The sequence below is a fragment of the Synchiropus splendidus genome, chromosome 16 (assembly GCF_027744825.2).
Source record: "Synchiropus splendidus isolate RoL2022-P1 chromosome 16, RoL_Sspl_1.0, whole genome shotgun sequence".
NCBI classification, from domain to species: domain Eukaryota; kingdom Metazoa; phylum Chordata; class Actinopteri; order Syngnathiformes; family Callionymidae; genus Synchiropus; species Synchiropus splendidus.
In genome coordinates, this window is record NC_071349.1 from 12581986 (window position 1) to 12605122 (window position 23137).

General features: G+C 44.3%; 1 protein-coding gene across 3 annotated transcripts in view; it reads left to right on the forward strand.

The window, feature by feature from the left end:
• The window catches only part of LOC128747864 (CAP-Gly domain-containing linker protein 4-like), a 58658-nt gene that overhangs the window by 10603 nt on the left and 24918 nt on the right, over positions 1-23137 (forward strand). For all 3 annotated transcript variants that reach the window (XM_053846087.1, XM_053846086.1, XM_053846085.1), the window contains exons 8-14: positions 3984-4119; positions 5334-5468; positions 12414-12608; positions 12681-12815; positions 16003-16126; positions 22698-22762; positions 22836-22914. In XM_053846087.1, coding sequence (XP_053702062.1) covers positions 3984-4119; positions 5334-5468; positions 12414-12608; positions 12681-12815; positions 16003-16126; positions 22698-22762; positions 22836-22914 — 869 coding nt within the window. The remainder of the gene's footprint in view (positions 1-3983; positions 4120-5333; positions 5469-12413; positions 12609-12680; positions 12816-16002; positions 16127-22697; positions 22763-22835; positions 22915-23137) is intronic.

Consider the following 23137-nt stretch of genomic DNA (forward strand, 5'->3'; position numbering starts at 1 on the left):
TTTTTCTGCACATCCGTTTTTCCTTGGTGCCCACCTTCTTCCTGCTTCAAGTGTCGGTGTGTTTGCTGTCACGGCTGTTTGTCTCTCCCCCTGTCTCCATCATCTTAAAACGCTGAGCCGTCTCGTACCGAGGCATAACAATAGGTGTGAATCCTAATCCTACACGTTCAGCCCAGGTAGTCAGACCTGCTAGTACCAGTGAGCAGAACAAAAACATGATCTTCTGAGTGGCTTTGATCTACGTGAGTATTTGATGGTGCGCCCTGCTGAGCTGGAATCACAGCAGCTGGCGACTGATTATCATGATAATGATGGATCACTGCTAAGGTGCATTTATTCATTGTTTTGCATCATAATATTTACTCTGCGTTAGTTTATTAAAACACATGTGAAACTGAATAACAGACACTAAGTTTCCCCATAATCCGTGTCTGATATAGTCTTCATTTTGTTTCGGATACCCGAGCAGAAAAATAAAACCCTGCATTATAGAAAAACAGTTATCCTTAGCTTACCTTCCACATTAAGCTTTCTCTCCTCCGCATTCGATTTTGGATGGAGGGTGGACAGGTGACTTGCTAAACTTCTGTCAAAACAAACAAAGTCTTCATGGCTCAAACTGTTTATCTTTGAATTGCATATTTTCTCTGTCCCATTATCTATCAGTGGTGTGTATGTATGTACATTTTCAATGTGTCAGTCAACATTTTTTGAGTTTTAAAAAAAGTTTCAATGGAAAATATAAAAAAAAAACATATTAAGACCTCTAAAATGAGAGAAAGCAAGCTGAGATGATGACTTTTCTACGTATTTACAGTTACAAACTTTCACTCCTGAACTTTTGTTATTCAGTTTTTGCACCAGTTAAGGAGAATGAGATGTCTGGGTATTTTGTCCCACATACCTAATGTTCAATCATGCAAGCCACCCATGAGGTACACCTTTGAGGAGTAACAGTCAGTGACACAGTCGACAATAAGGGGTTCATGAATAACAGTTAAGTGGTCACAAGAACTTGTTTCTGGATTGCTGGGAAATAGACATGTGCTCTGTGGTGGGGAACAAAGAAGTAGAAACCCTGGTTCATTCTACAACTGGCATTAAATATGCTGCTATACTTAGAGGCTTTCCAAACATCCAAGGGAAAATCCCAAAACCCTCCTCTCTGGGCCTGAAAGTGGAGCTCCCTAACACACTCCGAACTTTTATGGGAAGGGAGGCACAGACCATCGACCTCGGTGTCATTTAACTTACCTGCTAGTGTTGAGTAGGAGGTGCAGTTTTAGCTGAGACCACTTGTTAAAGACGATCGAAAAGGACGAAGAAAATGAAGTAGTTTCTATCTTGAGGAGTCAGGCTAAGACAACAAGTGGTTATTCTGGTGTCAAACCACACAGATGGACCTCGAAAACAGCCTGTGCGAAGGAGTTGAAATGATAAAGCCTGTCTGTTTTTTACTTAATGGAGAAATGATCATGTAAACTGGCGTTTTCTCTCCTCATCCAAATCATTATTCACACTTCCTCACAGTGATCAGATTAGTTCTGTCCTTTGTGGCCTTTTCCCTTCCACTGGGTGTTTATCAAGCCCTGAATTAACCAGTGGATCATGTGGTTTTTGACCGAAATCCAGAAGAGACAGTTGAACACGCGTCTGTGTTGCCTGTGGCGGCTTTCCTCTGTGCCGCGCACCCGTGCAGAGGTTTGTTCTCCGCACAGCTACATCCTTCTGCGAAGATTTCACTCATCAGCCAGGAAAAGTTGCTTCCAGTTGCTAAGCAACATGATTTTGGAATTCTTTGAGCGCACAGGTTTATGTCTTACAGCGCACTCTGGCATGTTTAGTCTCGTATTATTCATTATTATGATATATTTTTTCATTTCCAGTTTGTTGCTGTTGCTGTGGAGTCAGGGTTTTCACCCAGACTTCTATCACTTGCTACAATTTAGTTATATTTAGATTCCCTCCACAGTGATAGCTGATTTCAATGTTGACTTTCTTTCTTTAGTTAGTTTTTTTGGCAACACTTTAAATTGAGGAGGACATATTAACTATTAGAAAGGTAATTACTTGCTTATTTACTCTAAATAATCGGTAATTTTTTGTGTTGTTTATAGTAGATTTCTGTGGCTATTCCAGGGCAAATCTGTAGTTTATTATGATTAATTACAGACTAATACGCATTGTTTATTTATGATATTATATGTCTCCTAAATTCAGGTGTAGCCGATTTTTAAGTCAGAGAATTGCACACTAGATCATTACTTGTGCTGTCTGTCTGTACCCATGACTTTTTTTTTGTATCTTAGTCGGGAGAAGAAGAAAACCTTTTGTAAGGCCACAAAGAGAAAGTCAAAAAAATTTATTGATTTTGTCGCTGTCACCTGTGAATGTACAAAGCAAACTCTTTCTCCATTTCTCTTTGTGTCGAACATCACAAGTTTCCTCTGCCATAAGAAATCAGCGGCAATGGCGGCAGGTACTTGTCTGCCCAACATCATTTCTTTTCGAGGCCGAAGTTCTTTGTTCTCTTCTCCGTGAGTGCGACATCCGGCTGTGTGATCGGTGTCACTAATGCTTGAACACATTCTGCCTTGGTTGCATGTCATCACTGATGACTTTGGCACTGCCTGCTGCGTCTTCGTCGGGCGGCGCATTGATTTTTGGTTCATTGTGGGATCAAAAGTTGGTCCCAGCAGAGTGTGTGGGTGGCTGCTTCTTAGAGGTGAGATACAGCGGCAAAATAATGTTTCTCCCTGTGCTTATGCGACGGGTCATAGTCAGCTGAATACTCCAGTGCTCATGAGCCAGGGTCAGTGCTGGAGTTCATATTCCGCAAATCCAATTATTTTCTGTTGTTAGCTGTTTGGTGTCTGAAAAGGATGCGGGTGAGGTGGAGAGAAGAAGCCAAAATGTTTGTCCTCTCAACAAACTTTGATGAGGTGAGGTGTGAAGAAGATCAGGTCCTGGTTTGGCCACTGATATTGACTTGATTCAGTCTAAACATGCTTCACTCCTCTTCAAGTAGCATTCAAACACCAGTGAGAGTGTTTGGATTTTTTCCCTGTACATTACAAAGCGACACTTTGGCGCATTGAATGGGTCATCAGGTGGTTCTTCTTACTGAAAAGAAATGGAGGAACATGACACCAAGACGAATGGACTCAGAAGTTGTGCCAGAGTATGGAATTAATCCTGCAAAACAGGGCTGTGACTCATTCATGTAAGGATTTTATTTTATTGTTTTAATCTATTTTTATTTGTTCATTTATTAATTCTCTTTTTGTCTATTTTCAAGAGGACTTCAAACATCACATTTTCCTTTTCTTTTTACTTCCCACACATGCTTCCTCCATTCTGAGCCTCTTCAAACATGATTGATAAACAAACATGAATTTGATCATCCTAATAATAACAACAATAATACTGAAGGATGCAAGAATAAAAACACTATTGTGAAAAAAAGCATTTTTTTTAAATCAGTGGTTGGGTTTTGGAGGCAGCAGCTGAAGTAATGGTTTCAACTGAACTTAGAGTTGTTCTCACTTTGTGGCATTGGAGTTCTGTATGGCGCCCTGACAGCAGATTTATATGCTTTATTCAAGTGGATATTCAGTTAGCACTGCTCATGCGGACCAAAAGATTCTTTCTTAGTTTGTGAGAGTGGATCATTCGCCTCTGTCATTTTTGATATTCAACTGTCAGGGTTTGGTGCGTCATACACATACTGAGATTTATTGAGTGCTTAATGTGCAACTGGTGATGTGAGTGTTCCTCAGCATGATGCTCACACCACTTCTACTATATTGTTAATATAAATGTGGACTCAGGCTGAGAGCAACTTTCATCACATTGTTATTATCTGTGAGCGACTCTGTTTGAAGTGTTTGCCTCTTTACCAATTTAGATGATTGCAGTTCATTCCAATTGCGTCATGAAAAGACAAACTAGCATCACGCTGACTCGTCATTTGATATTTCCAGGTTGGAGTCCTTCGATTCTGCGGCAACACAGAGTTCTCCGGCGGGCTCTGGGCCGGAGTGGAGCTCGACAAACCCGAGGGCAAGAACGATGGCTCGGTCGCCGGGGTGCAGTATTTCACATGTCCGATCAAACATGGTAGGTCGACCGAGTTCAAACAGTCCCAGGGAACTCAAGTCAATTATTTACCATTATTGACCTCAAGTGTTCCATTTCAACCCCATTATTGATGCTATATTTGACCTCAGGTGTTTACAGTCTGTCAGAGGAGTCGCCTTTTGTTCCAGAGTCAATATTTCATAGGGAAATCAACGATTTGCTGTTCTGTATTTCCAATAAATCCTTCTTTTGTGAGCACTTTGAAACATGCAGGTGAATGTGTAGCTGTAACGTGATCAACACAGTTTGGTTTTTGAATATAACACTATGATTCCTGGAGCAGTTATTTCAGAGAATAATATAAATAATATTTTATATTTTTGGTTCATGTTCCTTCCTTATATCTGATTTTATTGTGGTGACCTATTTTCTATATTTGAAGTAACAGCTTTTCGGGTTAAAGCTTAAATATCATTAATGAATTAATATTATTTATTTACTGAATTATCTGCAGCGGTTTCCAAATCCTGATTTTATTTAAAAAAATGCATCCCATACCTGCAGTATTTCTGTTCAGGTGCCTTTAAATTGTGTGATGTTTATTCTGGTCACTAGTAGTAGTCTAGCACTAGTTGTATTTTAAGTTTATATGTGTTTCTACCTCACCACTATGTACTTACTGTGCATGTTGTACATGTTCCTGACAATTTTTAAAGAACCGCTGGCAACTTAGTTCAACCCTCACTGTGGGAGCCGTCCTCGTTGGTGCATGTATGAGGTGTCAGAAGCATATCTACAGAGATGAAAACAGAACTTGCCTTATCCTGAAAATGTGTCACACAGTTCTGTGTTTGAGAGTTTATCCAAGTTGATCTCACTCGTTCGCTTTGAATCTTCAGACCACACGACTTTAGATTTATGTCAGTGAGAGTTGTGGGAATTTATGGTCAGTCTAAAATCTGACAGGATTCAAGGATGCTAGTGTCAGCTTCAGGGGTTTGGAAGTTCTCCTTGAGATTAAGACGCTGAAACTCCAGAGGCTTGTGTTGACAGCCCTGTTGCTGCCTCATTGGCGCTGTCGAACATGGGGACAGGCAAGGTGCCCAGATGTCTTCCCGCGATCAAACCTGAATAAAATCATTTGATAGAAATGCGTCTTTATTCTGTTGAAACTCAATAGCGGCATCGTCGCCGAGTGAAACAAACAACACTTCCTGTCGCTTTTAAAGATCTCTTTTCTGTTTTGCCCGCAGGAATCTTCGCTCCTCTCTCAAAAATCAGCAAACCATCCGACAGGCCGAGAAGTACGCAGCGGACGAAGATGTCAATGCCCATTCGTCCTCCTCGTCGCATCGACCTGTCTCGCATCACCTCCAAGATTAACACAGGTAAAAGATAGCCCTCGCATCGAGCACATCATTTCATGCGTTACCGTGAGTCACGCTGTGATTATTTCTGAGATAAGGTCGGTCGGGGTTAGGGTTTGCTCACCAGCTCCACAGTGCCTGAAGCGCTCCAGATCATAGCAGTGGAAAATATACAAACAAACTGAAACCTGAATGCAATGAAGCTTGAAGTCACAAAGGCGCTGCTGTTGAGAAACCTCCAAACACAGGCATGTTTGGATCGAGCCGAAGTGTCTCTCAGGTCTCATGCTTATTTACTAAATGAATAGGAAGTGGGCGATAACTGGTGACCTCTGCTTCTGAGGTCTCAGAGTCTGTCAGATACAAGAGTGATAGATGTATAGTCTCATTTTGTGGGGCAGCTATGACAAGGTGGACAAAGTGGACGAGGAAACCATGCTTTTATTTGTCCCATTTTTCAAATGAAAGAAGACATCAGGGGGCAGTGCGTGTGTTTCTGTTCCTATGCCAACAGTATTAATGCCACGCTGCAATAACCTAGTTTAAGGTGACTCTTCTCCTCTGCCAAGGCTCTCTCCTCAACTTCCACGCGTCATCGATTTTAAAGGTTGATTCTGACTATAATAATAAGATAATTCAACCTCCCTGTTATAGCCCTCGGTGGCCCACATCCTCACTCTCCCAGAGAAAGTGTCCTCACAACTTCTGGGGACTAGATTTATAGCGTTTCAGTTCCTGCGCCCTCCTCGGTTTACCCCTTTTTTCCACCAGTGTTTTCTTCAACGGGTGTGAAGGCAGATTGATCGTGACGTGACCGGAATAGCAGGCCCTCAAATAGCCCATGGAATCCCGTGATTGATGGTCCAATTAAGTGGGGTTTAATAACTAGGGCATAGACAGGCCGAATAACTTGGTAGTCATTCATCACCGGTGTGGGTGAGTTTGCAACTCATGCGGAGGAGTGCATGTCAGCAGCTCCATGCAAACCAGGAAGCAGCCTAATTTATGATCCAGCACTTCTTCCTTCCTTCCTTTGTGGCCACTTCAAGCTCTCCCACACCAGCGAGCATCCGTGCGGCCCTGCGTCGCACCGCCTGCTCTTGTGCTTTTACAGATTAGCCCGGCCGGCGTGACGCTGTTTGGTGTCGCTAATTGGCGATGGCAGACACAGCAGGCTGGACTGCACCCTATTAGAAAGTGTCAACTGGAGCCCGGGCCTCAAAGGGCCCTGGGAACGCACACAACATTCACAAAGAGAACCATTGGATTCATAAGGTTCAGGCCCGTGACGTGGTTTGTCACTTGAAGTAAACGTCAGGATGTGGAAGGGAGAGGTGCACGGTAAAGTTGTTGCTGTTCAACAGACCGGAAAGTCTCAGTGTTTCGTCGGAGGCAGATTTGACTGAAATTCTGACCACACTATATTTTTGCTATTGGCATACAGAGTTAACAAGAGGCAGTTAATATCTCAGACGTATCAGTGCTTTCTGGTGCTCACACTGCTGGTTGAAAAGATCCCGCCAAAGGTTTTTCTCAGATACTATCCTCAGGCTACATTGGCCAACATTGCATGCTGTTACGTTTCACAAATGTTGGTGATAAACATCCACATAGATATGCATGCAGGTTATAAACTGTCAATAATTGATGTAGATATGAGAAGATTTGTAGAGTAGATCTTCCTCTATCTTCCAACAAATATCTGAGGTTGGGTCGTTGGGGCAACTGTGGAGCTAAAAGGTCCTATGTTCTCATTCCTCAACCCAATGCAAGAGGAGGAGGAGGAAGAAGGAGGAGATGAAGAAGAAGTGAAGAAATAGCCAGGAAGACCAAAGCAGGATAGTTACAGTGAGAACATGGATACAAGCGTGAACTCAGTCTGCAGAGAAGCTAGGTCCTCTGGGAGAACTTCATGTAGAGCTGTCACACACATTGAGAGAAGCCATCTAGTTCAGATGTCCTGATCATGTCTAACTGAGTGATGTCTGGAGTTAGCTTGGCCACGCCCCCTCCTTCATGGTGTCCTTGAATTCATCGCCTCTTTAATTTGACCTTGAGCTGCTTTTAAATCCAAACTCTCATTAGTTTTATTGCGACGTTCTTAATCAAGAAATTAAATCCGGAGCCCTCAGTGAGATCTTCTTAAATGTGGCCTCCCCAACCCTGCAGTCTTGGCATCTTAGAAGACATGCTGATAAAGCACATCCATCGGCGACAAGTTTCTGACTGGGATTCATATGGAACGTTAACTAATGTTATTACTGGGGGATGGATTTACTGTCATGCAGATGGCCCAATATATTATCATTTTAATTGCGATCACCACTGAGATAAAGCTCTGACATTTGTTTACTGCCGTTCTACTCACACAACGGAAGTCAGTTTATGTCTGTGAAAAATGTTTCCCTATCCCTCTTTATTCTGTTGTCACTCGGACCTTTTTTTGAGCATGAATTTAGCGCGTGATAAAGTAAAACAATCATTTTTCACAAGAAGATGCCTTTCATAATTCTTGTTTCATAGCTACCCGCCAGTGTCAGACTGTCCTTTATTTGCATTTGTTTTCTCTCCGTCTCTTATCTTTCATCAGTGCTGTGTCGTTTATTTCTCTTGTCTCCAAACTCTGCTGCTCTCAAAGTGCTGCTCTGTGTGTTTTTCACCAAGTTTGACTTTTCCAGTCCTGCTTTTAATAGCTGCTTTAAACTCCCACCTATGTTCTCTAGATTTAAATTTCAAAGGGCCGCGCTGCTGCGCACATCAGCGGTCCTAAATAGAGCCGAGGAGTTTTGGTTTCAAAAACATCCATTATTAAAGTCAGGTGTCAGACACTGATCAGGCATTGTCTCCAATAATGTGCTACTGTCAGAAATGGAGTTTCGGCTTCAAGACTCATGGACGAGTTCCAATAATGTAGTTTCAGTTGCATCATTTTGTTGTGATAAAATCTCTCCCTGTTCTTAAAATACCTGAGTAAAAGTAAAAATGAACTGACAGAAACCTACTCTTGTAAAAGTTAAAGTGCCTGCGATCTTTTGTAAGAGTAATCTTAGATATTAATAAAAGTGAAAAGTAAAAGTATTAACCACTTCATTTAATCACTCTGGAAGAATTTTAGAACAGAATAAAAAAAACCCCAAATGTGGAGTTCAATACAGATGAGCTTTTTTGTTTTTATTGGAGTTTGAGCTGAAACTGGTTTCCTGTTGATGCTAATGCCCTCTAGAAAGTTTAAATACTCCTTATCCTCAACTGACAGCTGATCTTTCAACTGATGTGTGTTCAGCTACATGCACTATCTCAAAGAATTATCTTAGAAACTATGAAGAAAATGCAAGTATGATAAGTTAATGCATGATAAATGTAATCATATGTTGTGGAGTAAATGTTTACCAACAGGTCAGTCAGACCTGAGAGAGCGAAGTACTACCATTTTGATATTATGGCCAAAATTTTCCATATAACTTGCTGGCTTTGTTTTGCCCAAGTATTGGCCGAAGTTCAAGACTCTCATCACCCCGTGTGTGCAAGACATTGCCGGAGATATCCTCAGTGACTCGTACTGATGCAACTTCATCTGTGTCTCTGGTCTTTGAACATCATACACCCTCACCCGGGCAACTCTGTTGGCTTTGATCAGATTTCAATATGGACCCCAGTGGATTGAAAGACCCTTCTTTGTGATGCCCACTTGTTGAGCAGATTGGCCCATAAGGCCTCTGAAGGAAAGTTCAAGGGGATTCACCAGTCTCCTCTTGTTGGGGACTCTCTTCATCCATTTCACCAGGTACCTGGTTGGCATTCTGTTCTTAGCCTAATGGACCTTTTTGACGGGTACTTCTTGTCCGTCTGAAATGGTCTGGAGAAGGCCCGCAAGTTCTGGAGTGGCAGCCCTGAGAGCATGGCCACTCGGTGTGGATCACATTGTTACAGACCGGGTCTGTGTTTGACACTAACAGGCTAACAACGGCGCCACAAGGCTGCCCTGCAGACATTGTATGTATTGTAACTTCAATTTGAAATGACTTTTACAATATGAATATCACACAGATATGGACTCAAAGATTCATTTAAAGCAATGTCCTGCTCTCTTTATGGTTCACCCATTCATACAGAGATGGAGCGTCTTGCTCAAGACAACTTCAGTGATTTTCTTTTGATCTCTCAATCCCCAGCCGACTGCCTCACCCCTCCTGCAGTAGCAATACATTCCTTTTTTTTTCCATTGACTTTGAACATGACTGAACTGCAAACGACGAGATTTTTATATTACAGCTCTAAAATCTTGAACAGCTATAATATTTCCCCTCACAGATAATGATGAGTAGGACGGACGTCCACATTGTTAATATCTTTTGTCTGTGTGTGTGCGGGTTTAAAGGTCTATCCTTGTCTTCCCACCACAATCCCATACTAAGCACAGAGGAGGAAACTGCAAAGAAAGGTGAGTTGTTCTCTGCCGGATTTCGGAGAAAAGCTGCAAGATATATCCGCTTTTCTCTGCTTGAGCACTTGACCCCAAATCCGAGAGCTGACGATGACAGCACACACTTTCTAACTTGTCTCATAAATATGAGAAGTGATGTCACATGCCTACATTTTCTGCAGCATGGTTTGCCTTTTTGAGTGCTTCTATAGTTTCATCTATTTTTGAATTAACGTCTGCCTTCTTGCTAACTGAGTACATCATTGTTGCAAGCATTTTGGGCAACTGAGTAGAAAAGAATCTGTTCCCTCCACTGACCCCCCGGTGTAGAAGGTGAAGTAAAAAGGCCATGACTTTACTGTCCAGAAAGCTCATGCACCTCTTCTTGGGGAATACAGATGTGTTGCAAGGTCATATTTCTCCAGTGTGTCCTTGGTTTGCCCCTTGCCAGTGAAGCATGGAGGTCACAGTTTGACCTGAGAAACTGGCTTCTCTTGCAAGAACAGTGGTTCTCCTTTGGGTCTTGCTTGGATGCTTCTCTTTCGAAGAGAGTCCCTACGCCATAGAAATGATAAATTAAGAGCTTTGTCTTTTTCTCAGCTCTTATGATATGACCAGTACATGTCCTCATGACTGAGTACACTGCCACGATCCATCTGTCCATCTCCATCTTGTCCTCACTTAGGATAAAGTGAGGACAAGGTTGAACTCTCGACCTGGCAAAGATCTCCAACCTGGACAGGACATCGAAGCAAAAACATCCAACCGCTTTTTCGCGTCTGACATATCCATCATGCGGCTGGGCTGAGATCGTCTTGGGTAGTTACCACAGCAAAAAGAGAACCGTGGCATGTCCATGTGTGTGTGAATAAAATCTGACTTGCAATCTGAGTTGCAACAGCAGTCATTATCGTTTGCAAAGTTTTGTGTATCAGACGTATCATCTTCAGTCCTGGTGGAGCTTTGTGGCTGTACCTTGATGCAGAGAGTTGGACAAATGTTAATCTGTGAAATAAACAGAGCTAGGACGCTCGTAACGCTACAGCAGACACTGTTGTTGAACCAGAGGATGAAACAGTGACTCATCACTTCACGCCTTCCCATAAAGCAGATTTACATTTCCTAAGGGGCCAGTTTATATATTGTGACCGTCAAACCCAAAAAAAGGAGGGTAAGAGAAAATTGGAAAAAATAAAAAACAAGTGATGACATCATATGTGACAATGAAATGACACTTTAAAATACACAGAAAATGTTGGTTTGTTTGTGTTTTATTCAATTTAAACCACATTCCATTTTGATGTGTTTCAAAATCTTTCAATTCTGATGTATTTTAAGGGACAAGAAATACTTCTAAAATAGCCAACGGACAAGACAAACAATTCAGAAAACTAACCAAACAAGAAAGTTATGTTTCAGTTGCATCATAATGAACAAAACAAATGCACAAGACAAAAATGCCAGACACAACAATGTCAGTTTTATAGTTTTACTCTGACTCCAGGAGGACCACATACAGTCAAAAGGCCGCATTTGGCCCCTGGGCACTTTGCCCTGGTCTGCCGTAAAGGGTAGCAGGGACACTGTGGGGCCCTGTGGAAAATGGGACCCATTTCTCAATGACCTAAAACAAACTGACCTGGACCCCTCTTGCAAAAAAGAACCAGTCATGGATACAAGGATGCACTTAGCAGCTGTTTTGACAAGAAATAATCTGCGAATGAATCTTCCTTTCCGTCAGAGCGAACTTTGATTTGACTGGATTTCCGCTTCATTAGTAACGGATTCCTGGTCTAGTCTTACAGCGCTCAGATCTAATCAATTAGCGTCCGAGAGCTGCACACTTAATGAACTTGTGGCTTGTAAAGGTCTGAGGAAATTAAAAGCCTAATGAGGTCCTGCATGCAAATAGCTGGGGTGGAGGGTGAAGAGGTTTGGGCGAGGGGGGGGGGGAAGATCGGGCTTCCCTTTTCTCTGTTGTGTTTAAAAACAACACGACTCTTATTTATTTGTGCTTTTGAAATATTCACCAGCGCTGAGTGGATTTCAAAGAGAGCTCTGCTGTAATTGTCCGGATCTGCCACGGGCGGCGCCACATTAAGAGGAATATGATGATGACTAATGCACCACGGTTTATTTTTAACCCCGACGCAGTGAATCGAGGGCGCAGGCCTGGGTGGACAGATGAAGAGTGCGTTCACTGTTGGGTGTCACTTTGAGACTGCAGTGTGAACGCTAACATGAATTAACATACTGAACATTGAGTACACTCATGCTCCAAAGTTGGATTCTGAGTTGCCCCCTCATTTCCGAGGTGTAATGTAGGATTGCTATGAAGGATATGAAAACGGACGCACTGTTTTTGCTCATTAATGTACACTGTTTTGATGAGTGGTCGGGAATATCTTCACCGTGTGTTGCAGCGATGCGCTCTGCATGGAAACTGTCCGTCCTGTCTTGCTTATGTGGTTGGAATAAAGCACTACCTTCTTTTCTGACTGATCCAAGTTAGCAGAGGTGCTGAGCTTTCTTTTCATTGTCAGGTGTCGTATCCCACTCTTTGTCCTCCTCCTCCTCATCCCTGGACTCCCGGCCCACGCCAACCTCCAGACACAGACCAACTCCAAGACCGCGCTTTACTGCCAGGCAGCGGCGAGAGCGAGCGTCGCAGAGTTCTCGAGCGGCTCCCTCACCTGCCCTCCGTCCTTCTCCTGGCACCTTAGCACTTCCACCATTAGGTGAGTCCTCTGTCTATATTGATATGTGTTCTACCGGATATTAGAATCCCGCTGAGGTTGTCTCTACTCCAGGTATTAGGAGTCGAACCCCTTCAGCCAGCAGCTCTGTGTTTGAAGGATCTGAGCTGCGTGTTGGGGAGAGGGTCCTTGTTGTCGGCCAGAGGACTGGGATGGTCAAGTTCTGTGGAACGACCAGTTTTGCACCAGGTGAGCTCTCGGCATCACCACATGCGTAGTAGCTCAGCTTTATGGCTTTTTTTGACTCACAAGATCTTCTATTGAACCTGATAAAGAGCTACAAAGGGTCCCAAGAATTTAGACAAGCCTAGTCTACATGGATTGATGTGAAGCTTTTGGTCGTGAGAGGAGAAGAGCCTTGCGATTATTATCGGAAGATTTTTTTGTCTGCAAATATTACTGATTTACATGTGGAGGCGTGGTTTCTTGAGCTTGTGCTACAATGAAAGCAGGGGATGTGACATGTTTAGGGCAAGATGGCCGCTTCACTGTTTACCCTGATACATGCAGAGAGGGAACAGAAGAGAAGCGGACCGTAGCAGTTATACAGGGATTTGTGACTCACTGAGCTGATGGCTCTTCTGAAGGACCAAATGTTTTTCTTTTTCCTACTGTTGGTAAAGGATACAGTTATTCCTCTCCGATCCACCATTTTGACTTTTCAGTGACTTTGGACTGACCCGAGGAGATTGTCTTATTTTTTTTTAACACAACAAGGCGGGTGTTGGTGACCTTCTTTTGGCCGGGGACCAGTGGAAGTGTTGCCAAGTCACGTACCTTTACGCTACCAGTCATTCTCGCCCAACACAATCTCACTTCTGATGTTGAGGGTTGTTGAGGAGGCGTCCCGCTGCCCCTGCGACGTGATGTATTATCCTGTGAATGTCTAATCTCTGATTTAAGATCGCCTTCTTAAGGTCCTGTATTAGCCCTGGTGTGATAATGAATCAAAAGATTTGGGTCACAAAATGGTCCTGGCTGCGCTGAACCAGCACAAACCCATTTTGGACAATTCACACCCCCGTCCCTCTTGTGCGTACACGCTGACTGATCCAACAGTCTGTTTGAATGAAAAAATCCCCCACTGTATTAATATTTTGCCAAAACATGGACTTTAATCCCCATTGTGGCTTGGCTCGCTGTGGTAAGTGTTTTAATTGAAGTGTTTCATCGGGCAGAGCTCTCAACGAAGCCCAGTAGTCGCCTCACTGCATGGAAACGGTTCAGAAACAGAGGAAGATGCTTGGCTCCTACTCCTGCCTCTACTTTCAAGTCCTGTGAAACCCCCAAATAATAACTTCAAAGGCGGGTTTAAAGATTTATCTTCCCTTTAATAAGTCATATCTGTCCTTTTTTGTTTCCTCACTTGGAATCCAAAAGTTGACATTAAGTAATGTATGAAGAAATGATAAAGGATGGATGCTTCTTCCTAATACAGTTTGCGTGCGGATGCTTTTATTTGGTGCAGAGCCAACCCCCCTGAGACGACCCTTCTTTTGCTCTTCAAAGAACCTCTCGCAGCATTGAGAGAAAGTCCTGATCTACTTGTTTTGTATGAGCTGCAGAATCTGAATCCTGCAAAGGAAAAGCAAATACTGGCATAAAAATACTTTGAAAAGTAATTGAACCTTAAGCAGGAAGCATCTCATGCTGTTCATTAATATTTAGGAAGTAGTTCTGCCTTGGCATCAGACATGCATGAATAAGTACCAACACATCTCACACCACTTGACGGACGCGTTTGAAGGGAATTCAGTCCAAAGTTTCTGTTTGATACTCAGAACAGTGATGCCTTTGCTGTTTCTCTCTCGCTCCTCTCCTTGTTGAGCGCCTCAAAGAGTTCAGTGGAACTTTCTCTTTTCATTCCGATATTAAAAAGGACTCGTGAAATCAGATCATCTTGGTTGTGCGTTAATTAGGCCCTAATGAGATTCACTTTGTCTTTTTTGTCGAGCCCTTATTAGCAATTGTTATCGCTGGAGTACAGTGTTGACGCATGATGCGTTTCAGAAGCTCATGCCGGTAAGATTTGTGGCACCGAATCATGCGACGCAGGCCACAGTGTCAGTGCCTGACATAGCATGAGCTGGTCGGGTGAGATGTAGCTCAGGCTTCCTGCTGTGAAGAGAGATTACACTCCCACCGCAGGATCAGATTAAAGAAGTAAATGGGCGCTGGAGGGCTGAATGCTGAGAGCTGGTAGAGAGAGGAATGCCAGAGGGCCACATGGAGCACGTGCGATGAGCCCAATGAATTTTTAAGAAGATAGTTTGCTGGTTACAGGACAAAGTTTCTGCCAATGTGAGACACCACTCTGACTCCTTAGGTGTCATATATAGGTGGAAGAAGAAATGCATGTTGTAGTAGACTTTACAATTGAATCAAATGTTTCACCTCTTGAGACATTTCTTGATGTTCAAAATAACCCTTAACCCAAAACGGGTTCCCCCACCTCTCAAGTCTGGCTTGCAAAGATCGGTCCCCTGGGTACGGGTCTGAAGTGAGTGGAAAGTCAAGCTGACGGATCGGACTGCCATTTAGCTACTGTGGAAACATGTTAAAGAGCAAAACAATATTTGGACACCAGCGTCTAGGGGTCTATCAGAATGTCAGCAACTTCTCATCCATTTCCCCTCTTTGCCCTGCATACATCTGCAATCCGGACGCCACCGTTCAGATTTTTCAACTTCAGTTTTCTACTTCAAATGTTGCCTGAAGCGTGCTGACGCTATGACCCTGTCATATCCCACTCTTGCATATTGTGGTCTACATAATCGAGCTGTTACATTGACGTTACATCAGAAAATCTGTGGCTTTTGTTACTTAAGTCAACCTTGTTTTGGGCACACATTAAAAAGGTACTCTTTTTGGACCTCTAGTTGCCTTAGAATCTAAGTGTCAAGGTTAGTGTTGCTGTCAGACTAGTCATTGTTTTTAGCAACTCAATCTGAAGCCGCTCTTGCATCCAGTCGGTATGTTAGCTCATATTGTGTCTGAAAGACGGAGCAAAAAGGAGGGATATTTAGCTAAATAACCTTGTAGTTCACTTCGCGGGAGGCCGATTTTAGTCTTGGAGCCTGGAGCACATGTCCGATCCTGGATCTCTTCCCACGAACGCTAGCTTTTTTTTTATTGTGCTTGAAATTGTTTGTCATTGAGTGAAATTATTTATTGATGTTGACACAAAAAGGTTTGTTGCGAGGAGAGGTGCATTTTAGTGTTCTCCAAATGCACTGGAAGATCTGGTCGCAGATGGCCAATTCCACTTCATGAAAGAATCGGACGAAAAGTTTCTGCTGACCGTTACGTCCCACGCCGACCCCACCCTCACTCGACTGCTATTCTTGCAAACTTCAAACTTGCATCTGTGTTTCAGGGCTGTGGCTGGGCATTGAACTGGACAAACCCAGCGGAAAAAACGACGGCTCCGTCGGCGGCGTGAGGTACTTCAGTTGCCCGGAGAAGCATGGCGTCTTTGCCCCGCCGTCTCGTGTGCAGCGGTGAGTCCACTGACTTGTTTATGACTTGTCATTGCAAACCCATCTGGCAGGGAATCCTTCCATATTTGTCTAAAGTTCCCGTTCTTGCCGGCCCGAGGTAGTTTCATCGCAGCCATCAATACATCTGATAGGGCTAATGAGCTCCTTTGACAGTGTCATTTGTGTGAGCCTTTGATGTATTTGATTTTGCCCCTCTGTTCCGCAAACGCTCCGTTCTTGTGACGAACGACGGGGAGATTTGTGAAGCCCCGGGCTCCGCTTCGACGTGACTCCTCAATTTAATGTGGCACCCAGTAATGAGGCAAGTGGGTCAGCGCTGCCGTTCAGTGTGGCTAATCGCTAATGTGGACGTCAGCTGTTTGGATTGAAGGTGCTCAGAGAGAAATGTATATGGGCTGTTTGCTGAGTAAGGAGAGTGGTTTGAATGTTTGCAGGCCGCTCGGATCTGATGTCAGGGTTCAGACAATCTTCCATTTTGACTGGTTCCTCCTTTAGAATTCAACTGTTGGACTGGTGCTTGGTTGTGAAATGAGCTGCAGTAACACAGATGTTAGCACTTCTCATCAAAAAGCTCAATTGTCGAGGTAAAGAAAGCAGCTATGTTTGACTCACTGGAGTCAGCCACCCAGAAACACGACACAAAAATAAGTGACTCTCTTTCTTGCGGAACAAAGATGGGATGGAAGCAGTGAGAATACTACTGACCTGAAAGTTCACAGTTCTATAATGTACGGAATAGAACTACCTTCATTGGCGCCACTACCCTCCTTAATATGATGTAATCTGCTATGTGAAAAGCCTGGCCCGCGGGCCTTTTGTGGCCATTAATCAGAGCCCTCAGTTCTGACATCAGATTGGGATCTTATAGTGGTAATTGTCAGTGCTTTAGCTGCTGCAGTGCGTTAGGGAACTTGGTCTAGCTTGACATGTTGCCTGAGGATGTGGAAATTAGTCTCAGCTATGAAGGACTTTTGACAGACCATAACAGTCATGCATTAGCTTGCCGTTTTGGTTAGCATAAATCATTGCTACGCAGTGGAATCTGCTCCCGTTTACTCCAAAGGCCACATCTGAAATTCAACTCATATTTTTGTTCCAACGCTTCCTTCAAAAAAACGTTTGTCACCAGAAAATACTTTTCTCCGAGGATGCTGCTCAGCGTCTTGTACTTTGGTGTAATATGTGCAATCTGCTCCTATTGTGCATTTGAACCAGCCGTCTCCGACTTGATGTATTATTCGGTAAACACATTAGTATGCAGATTCACAGAGCAGAAATTATACACCAGCCCAAAATGAAAAGGTCCGTGTGCGAATAGCTGTCTGTAAATATTGGATTCTGACACAAGTTTCAAATACTTTCCCCCCACCCTCACAAGAGAAAACATTTCCACTCGAGGACAGAAGGTCCTTTTGAATTTCTCCACGATGTCCTCGGTGTCCAACAGGCTGCAGATTAATGTTGCTCAAACATCACATTAGCGGAAGAAAGGCTCAACCATTTCCATTATATTTGCATCTTTGGAAACAAATGCTGCAGCTTTTGTGCACCACTGGAGCCCATCATGGAAATGTAAAGCAGCCAATTAATTGAATCTACAGTCGCTGCCTTCTTTGTTTCACTTTCCGATTAATCACAGTATTGCAAGCATTTGGCGCGCCATTAGTTATTGTCTGCTCCACTGGTTGTGTGTGAAATTCAGATGGATGGCTGAAGCAAAAGCCAACAAGGTTTCCCGGTTGGGTAAATAACATCTTCATCACTTGGGTGGTGGTGGCGGTGGAGAAAGACGCTGGCAGACACCATTTACCTCCGGTGTTTGGTGTGAAAGGGGTGATCTATAATTCGCACCTGCTCTGTTCCGCTCACCTCTCTTTCTGTCGAGCTCGTTTCCTGTGTTACATTTTTTCCTTGTTTCCTCCTGAATCCTCAGGATTGTGTCTGTCTTTTTATTTATTCGGGAAGACTGTTGTGGAAGTTTGAGACTCAGCTGTCACCTTCGGTTTTGTGGAAACATTCTAGGCTCAAAGATCTTGTATGTTTTCATTTTTTGGTGATGCTTTACACTATTGTAAAGGACTTTTGGGAGATACATCCCTTCTGGCAAGGGGTCTCCACAGTTCTATGCTTGGTTTCTCTTGTGATTCTCTTGTGCAGTTTGCCAGGCCTAACATATTGATGATCCTCAAGTGGGCTTTTGCGTTCCATTGTTGACGTGTAGGCGTTTCAATTGACGCCAGTGTTTTCCCTCCCGTGGTATTTGTTGACGTTCAAATAGAACGGTTGGGGTTCAGTGGATGCCGAAGTTGCAGGCATTAGGGATGGGCGATAACTTATATCGTACACGATATACCGGCAAACACAATCTCCACGATGCCAATTCTGCATCTCACGATAAATCCGACTAACACACGGGTCACTAGCTGCATTGGACTTACACATATGAACATGACGAGACTGCGACGGCGACGCTGCACTCTCCAGCTCCGCGGCGTTTAACAACCGACACAGGTGTGTGACAGATGTGGAGAGTGTGGTGGACTTTGGTTGACAATCGTAGTTTAAACTTATTTTTAATACAGGGAATCTTTGATAATGATACTGGTCGACTCTGACTCTCTGGATCCGTGTTTATTTTATTAGATGGAGTGGTCCTCATAGGTTCTCTGACGCCGTTGTCTGCCTTGGTTCACATCAACACATGCAGGTCTCACACTGCACTGGCGCCTCGGCGAAACACCCTAGTGAAAATAGTTGGACATTATTGGTGGCGGCACCCTCTTCTGCGTCCCCCATTAGGGTTCACTGATCGCAGACACACTCTCACAGGTAGCGCTAATGCTACGACCCGGCATCAGTTAGGGACCATCAACAAATTCTAAAGCGGTCAAAGTATTAGTGACATCTTCAATAAGGCAATGAAAAACAACCGCTCTTGAATTTTACGTCACTTTTCATATTTAAATATAATAGTTAATACAAAATGTCAGTCCTTTTTTTAGAAGAGAGAATTGTGAAAAGGTTTTTCATCACAAGACTGACAATTTGTATCATGATTTGGAGATTCGGCTTCTACCAGAGACGTGAAACATTGAATTTCTCATCTCTACACTTAGTTAACTATTATATTTAAATATGAAAAGTGACGTGAAATTCAAGAGCGATATCTAAAAGCGTGCCGACCCATACACCTGTACCCAAACATGTGTTGGACAGTTCAGTGAAGTGCTGCTGAAGGCTGCCTGCTGCATCGCCACGGGACAAACAAGTCTATAACCTGATGCCGCGGCTGAAGGAGCTGATGGATCCAGAGACGCTGGTCTTACGAGTAAGACTTGTTGCGCATGCAGCAACCGCTTTGCGGCCCACCTTCTCCCTTTTCTCACCCCACTTCACCTATCAAAGAAAGCTCAGTGGATCAACCCGAAGTGTTAACTTGCCTCTGCTCCACCTTCAACTTGGCTCCCTGTTTCCTGCCACCTCCCACCTGTTACTGCACCACTCTGCATTCTCTCTTGTCAAGATGAAAGTCTTCCATATTGAATGGGGATCGGAGGGACACATTTGCTCCCTCCAGTCACTTCACTCTCAATGAAAAATTGAGGTCACGGCTCGATGCAAACCGACCACATCATCTGCACAGAAGCAACACGATGATGTCAGCCATCAGTTGTTCCAAAATGACGGCAAATGAGAAGAACAGCAAACTGATGCGGTTATTAATTGCGGCTTGTCAAAAATACACGCCGAGCTGTCGACGCTTGGCAGTGAGTCACTGTTATTTGTAATTAATGGAAAGTAGTCTTGTTTATCTGCTGCCAAGTCGCTGTGGCAGCAATAGCAGGACGCTTTCCTAAATCTTTGTCCTGAGCCAAGTTAGTCAGCGCAGACAAAGATAACTGTGGGGATGGCTTCATATTTGACAGCAGATTTATTTAATTCATATTCTATCACCCCCGGCTCTTCAATTAGAAACGTGCCTTCTGTTAGCGTGCTGCATCATGGAGTAGGCCTGGCTCCCTCTGAAGTACATGCCTCCGTCACGACTTGTGAATGAAGCTACTGCAGTGATCTCACCCTGTTTGTGAATTGTTTTCTAGGAGCCCTGAAAGATTGAGCCGCTCATGGTGAGTTAACTCACTGTCATGAGTGGCATGTATGGGACAGTGTCAAAGCAGCAGAAGGAGACCTGAGGTTTTTTTCCTAGAGCACTTGCTGCTGGGTGTCAAGCGCATTGAAGGGTAATAACCGTAATTTCCGTCAGAATATTAGCCGCACCCACTAAATTTAAGAAGGAAAATAGATCTCGCTCATACATGATAATCCGTGGACGCAGTGGTGCTGTCTGTGCCGTAGAAAGGTCAGTGGTTCACCAGGCTTAAAAGAGCTTTTCAAAACTAGTTTTGAAAACGGGGGTTGGCAATGAGACTGACCCATGAAACAAACTGTGCAATGTTCTGAACTTGAATCATGAACTCTCACATCTTTTATTCACATTGAACACTTAGTGCGCGAAGTTCCGACACCACAGCTGGTCTCAGCTGCTGCTTCTCCTCTCCGGTCCTTCGGGAGATCGTCTCTGTTACTGGGGCTGCGAACACGCGGGCGAAAACAGCACATTTTTAGTGCTTTATGGGTAAATAAAAAGCCTTTGATTTCAGCCTGTAAAATCCATATATTAGCTGCACTGTTGTATAAGCCGCAGAGTTCAGACTCTGAGAAAAAAGTAGCGGCTAATAGTCCGGAAATTACGGCTGTTCAAACCCTCAACCCTCTGACTGGCCTGTAAAGACTTTTGCCAAAAGGGTTCCAACAGTGGACTCTCTCTTGTCCTGGTGACAGAATCAGCAACTGAATTGACAGCTGCGAGCAGCAGTGGGCTGAGATCAAACAGACCTGCTGATTCCCTTCATTTTAAATTCAAAATACAGCACACTTTTTTGTCGAATTATGCACCTGTCACATCTTAATTCGGCCTCGCTCACTGGCAGTTTTCGGGGCCTCAGTAGAGTCGTGTCCTTAATGAGTCCCTTTTGTCCCTGCCCCACGTCGGTTCATGACCCAACCAGCTCGGGAGCTCCTCGAACATCACTCATCTTCAAATAATCACCAGCAGCCAGACCACTCCGCGAGAGGCCTTATTATCCCAGCTGGCGGTGTGAATTGTTGACTCGACAGAGATATCGAGTGCCAAGGTGGTTGGTTATGATGATCAGAGAATCCCGGGGATCTGCGGGCAGCTGTGTGGCATCTGTATTCACCAGCGAGTCAGTGCCCGAGATGAGGCGGCTTCTCTGTGGTGGATGATCCTGCTGGGTTTTGAATGCCACATTGAAAGGACTAACATCAGTCTAGGTCAACACAGTTTGTTATAATAGCGCTGCCTTCTGGTCGATGTTTTCTCTGCAGCGTGACTTAAGGGGCTCTGTGAATACACATTTTTGTGCAACTCTATTGACCCGCTTGGAACCTTTGTCGCTTTGACGTCCAGCTGAGAAACTGATAGCCTGTTCTGAAGTATTTGCTCAGTCACTTGCTCACTAGAAATCAAAACCAAGGAACAAAGTCGCTAGGTTCCAATGTGCCGCTTGCCTGAATGACACCTTTCTTATGCCTCAGCCGCTGATGGAAATGAAAGTTTGTTGGGAGGAAAGGCTTGTGTCATGTTTTCCCTTGAGCTTTTGTGGGGATGTTGTAAAATGCTGGGGCACTGATGGTGGGCATCTCTACAAAACGGAGCATTTATTGGTACGCTTTGCTAGGAGCGATGATACGGGTGTTCACCCGTCACGTGCCCACGGGCGATGTGGACTGGACGGAAGTGAGCAAGCAAGTAAGGTGCGACGGCAGCCATTGTTTTTAGTCAACCCTGTACGAAAGACGCTTGAGGAGTATTTCCGGTGGAAAGAGTTTGTTTCCTTAGATCACGACTCACATGAGCTGTGGCCTCTTGTCAGGCATCACAGCAGAAGTTTCAGCTTCTCAGATGCAGTATTGACGTCAGTACATCAGGCAAAATACATTGTGGAACTGGCCGAAATGCGGCTTCTGTTGAGTAGCATTTGCTGAAACCAGCACTTGTGCTTCATTTCCCTGGCACTTGTGATGGTCTCCTGCCGTTGGTGACTCACACATTCACAACATGGTCTGCGAGCACAAAGAAGTCCGTCATCCTTTATTCTACCTTGTCGTGCTGGTCTTTGTTGTAATCTTTAGCTACAACCTGAACAACCTGTGTATAGAAACACATCATTGTGTCGCTTGCCTGCCCCGAAAAAGGGTGCTTCACATGGTGGGGACACAAGGCGGACCTCAGCAAAAGGATCCCGTTGCTACCTGAGATGAAACTACGGCATTGCTGACTTCTTCGCATATCTGTTCCTACTAGGATTTGGTAAAGAGCAGCTGAGCTCAAGGTGGTTGAGTGTGTTTTGGAGAAGTCCTGTACTTTCTACTATTCTCGGGTATAAATGACTGCAAAATGGACTGATTTGTGTTGTCCTTGAGCCTCCGGTTGGGTTCAGCCGCTCCTCCTAATGTCTCATTGTTATCTCATCTCTGTTCCCAAAAGGATCCACGGATCAGTGGACTGCCTCTCCGAGCTCTCGTCCTCCCGCCTCAGCCGCCCTCTCAGTGGTGAGTGATCGCTGAAATCTGAAAATCATCCTGGGAGTGGGACGTGTGCATGAAGGAAGGGATTGCTGTGCAGGAACGATGCGCCGCAGCTTCAGCACGTCCTCTGCCATCGCCGCCTCCAAGGAGACGAGCAGACGAAGTCCTGTGACCAGGTGCGTGTGATTCCCCCGCCAGCGCGTCCCTGATCACCCGCAGGCTCAATAGTCGGCCAAGAGTTTATTCCGAAATGGCCGCAGCATGATCGCGGTTGTAGCGAACAGGGTCAAACCGCGAGCGTCAATCGTCCTCTTACTTCTGATTCATTTGTTCACCCTCTCTGTCTTCTCCTCACCAATCTTTAACACGGTGTTTTCCCTGCTTCATTCCTTCACCTTC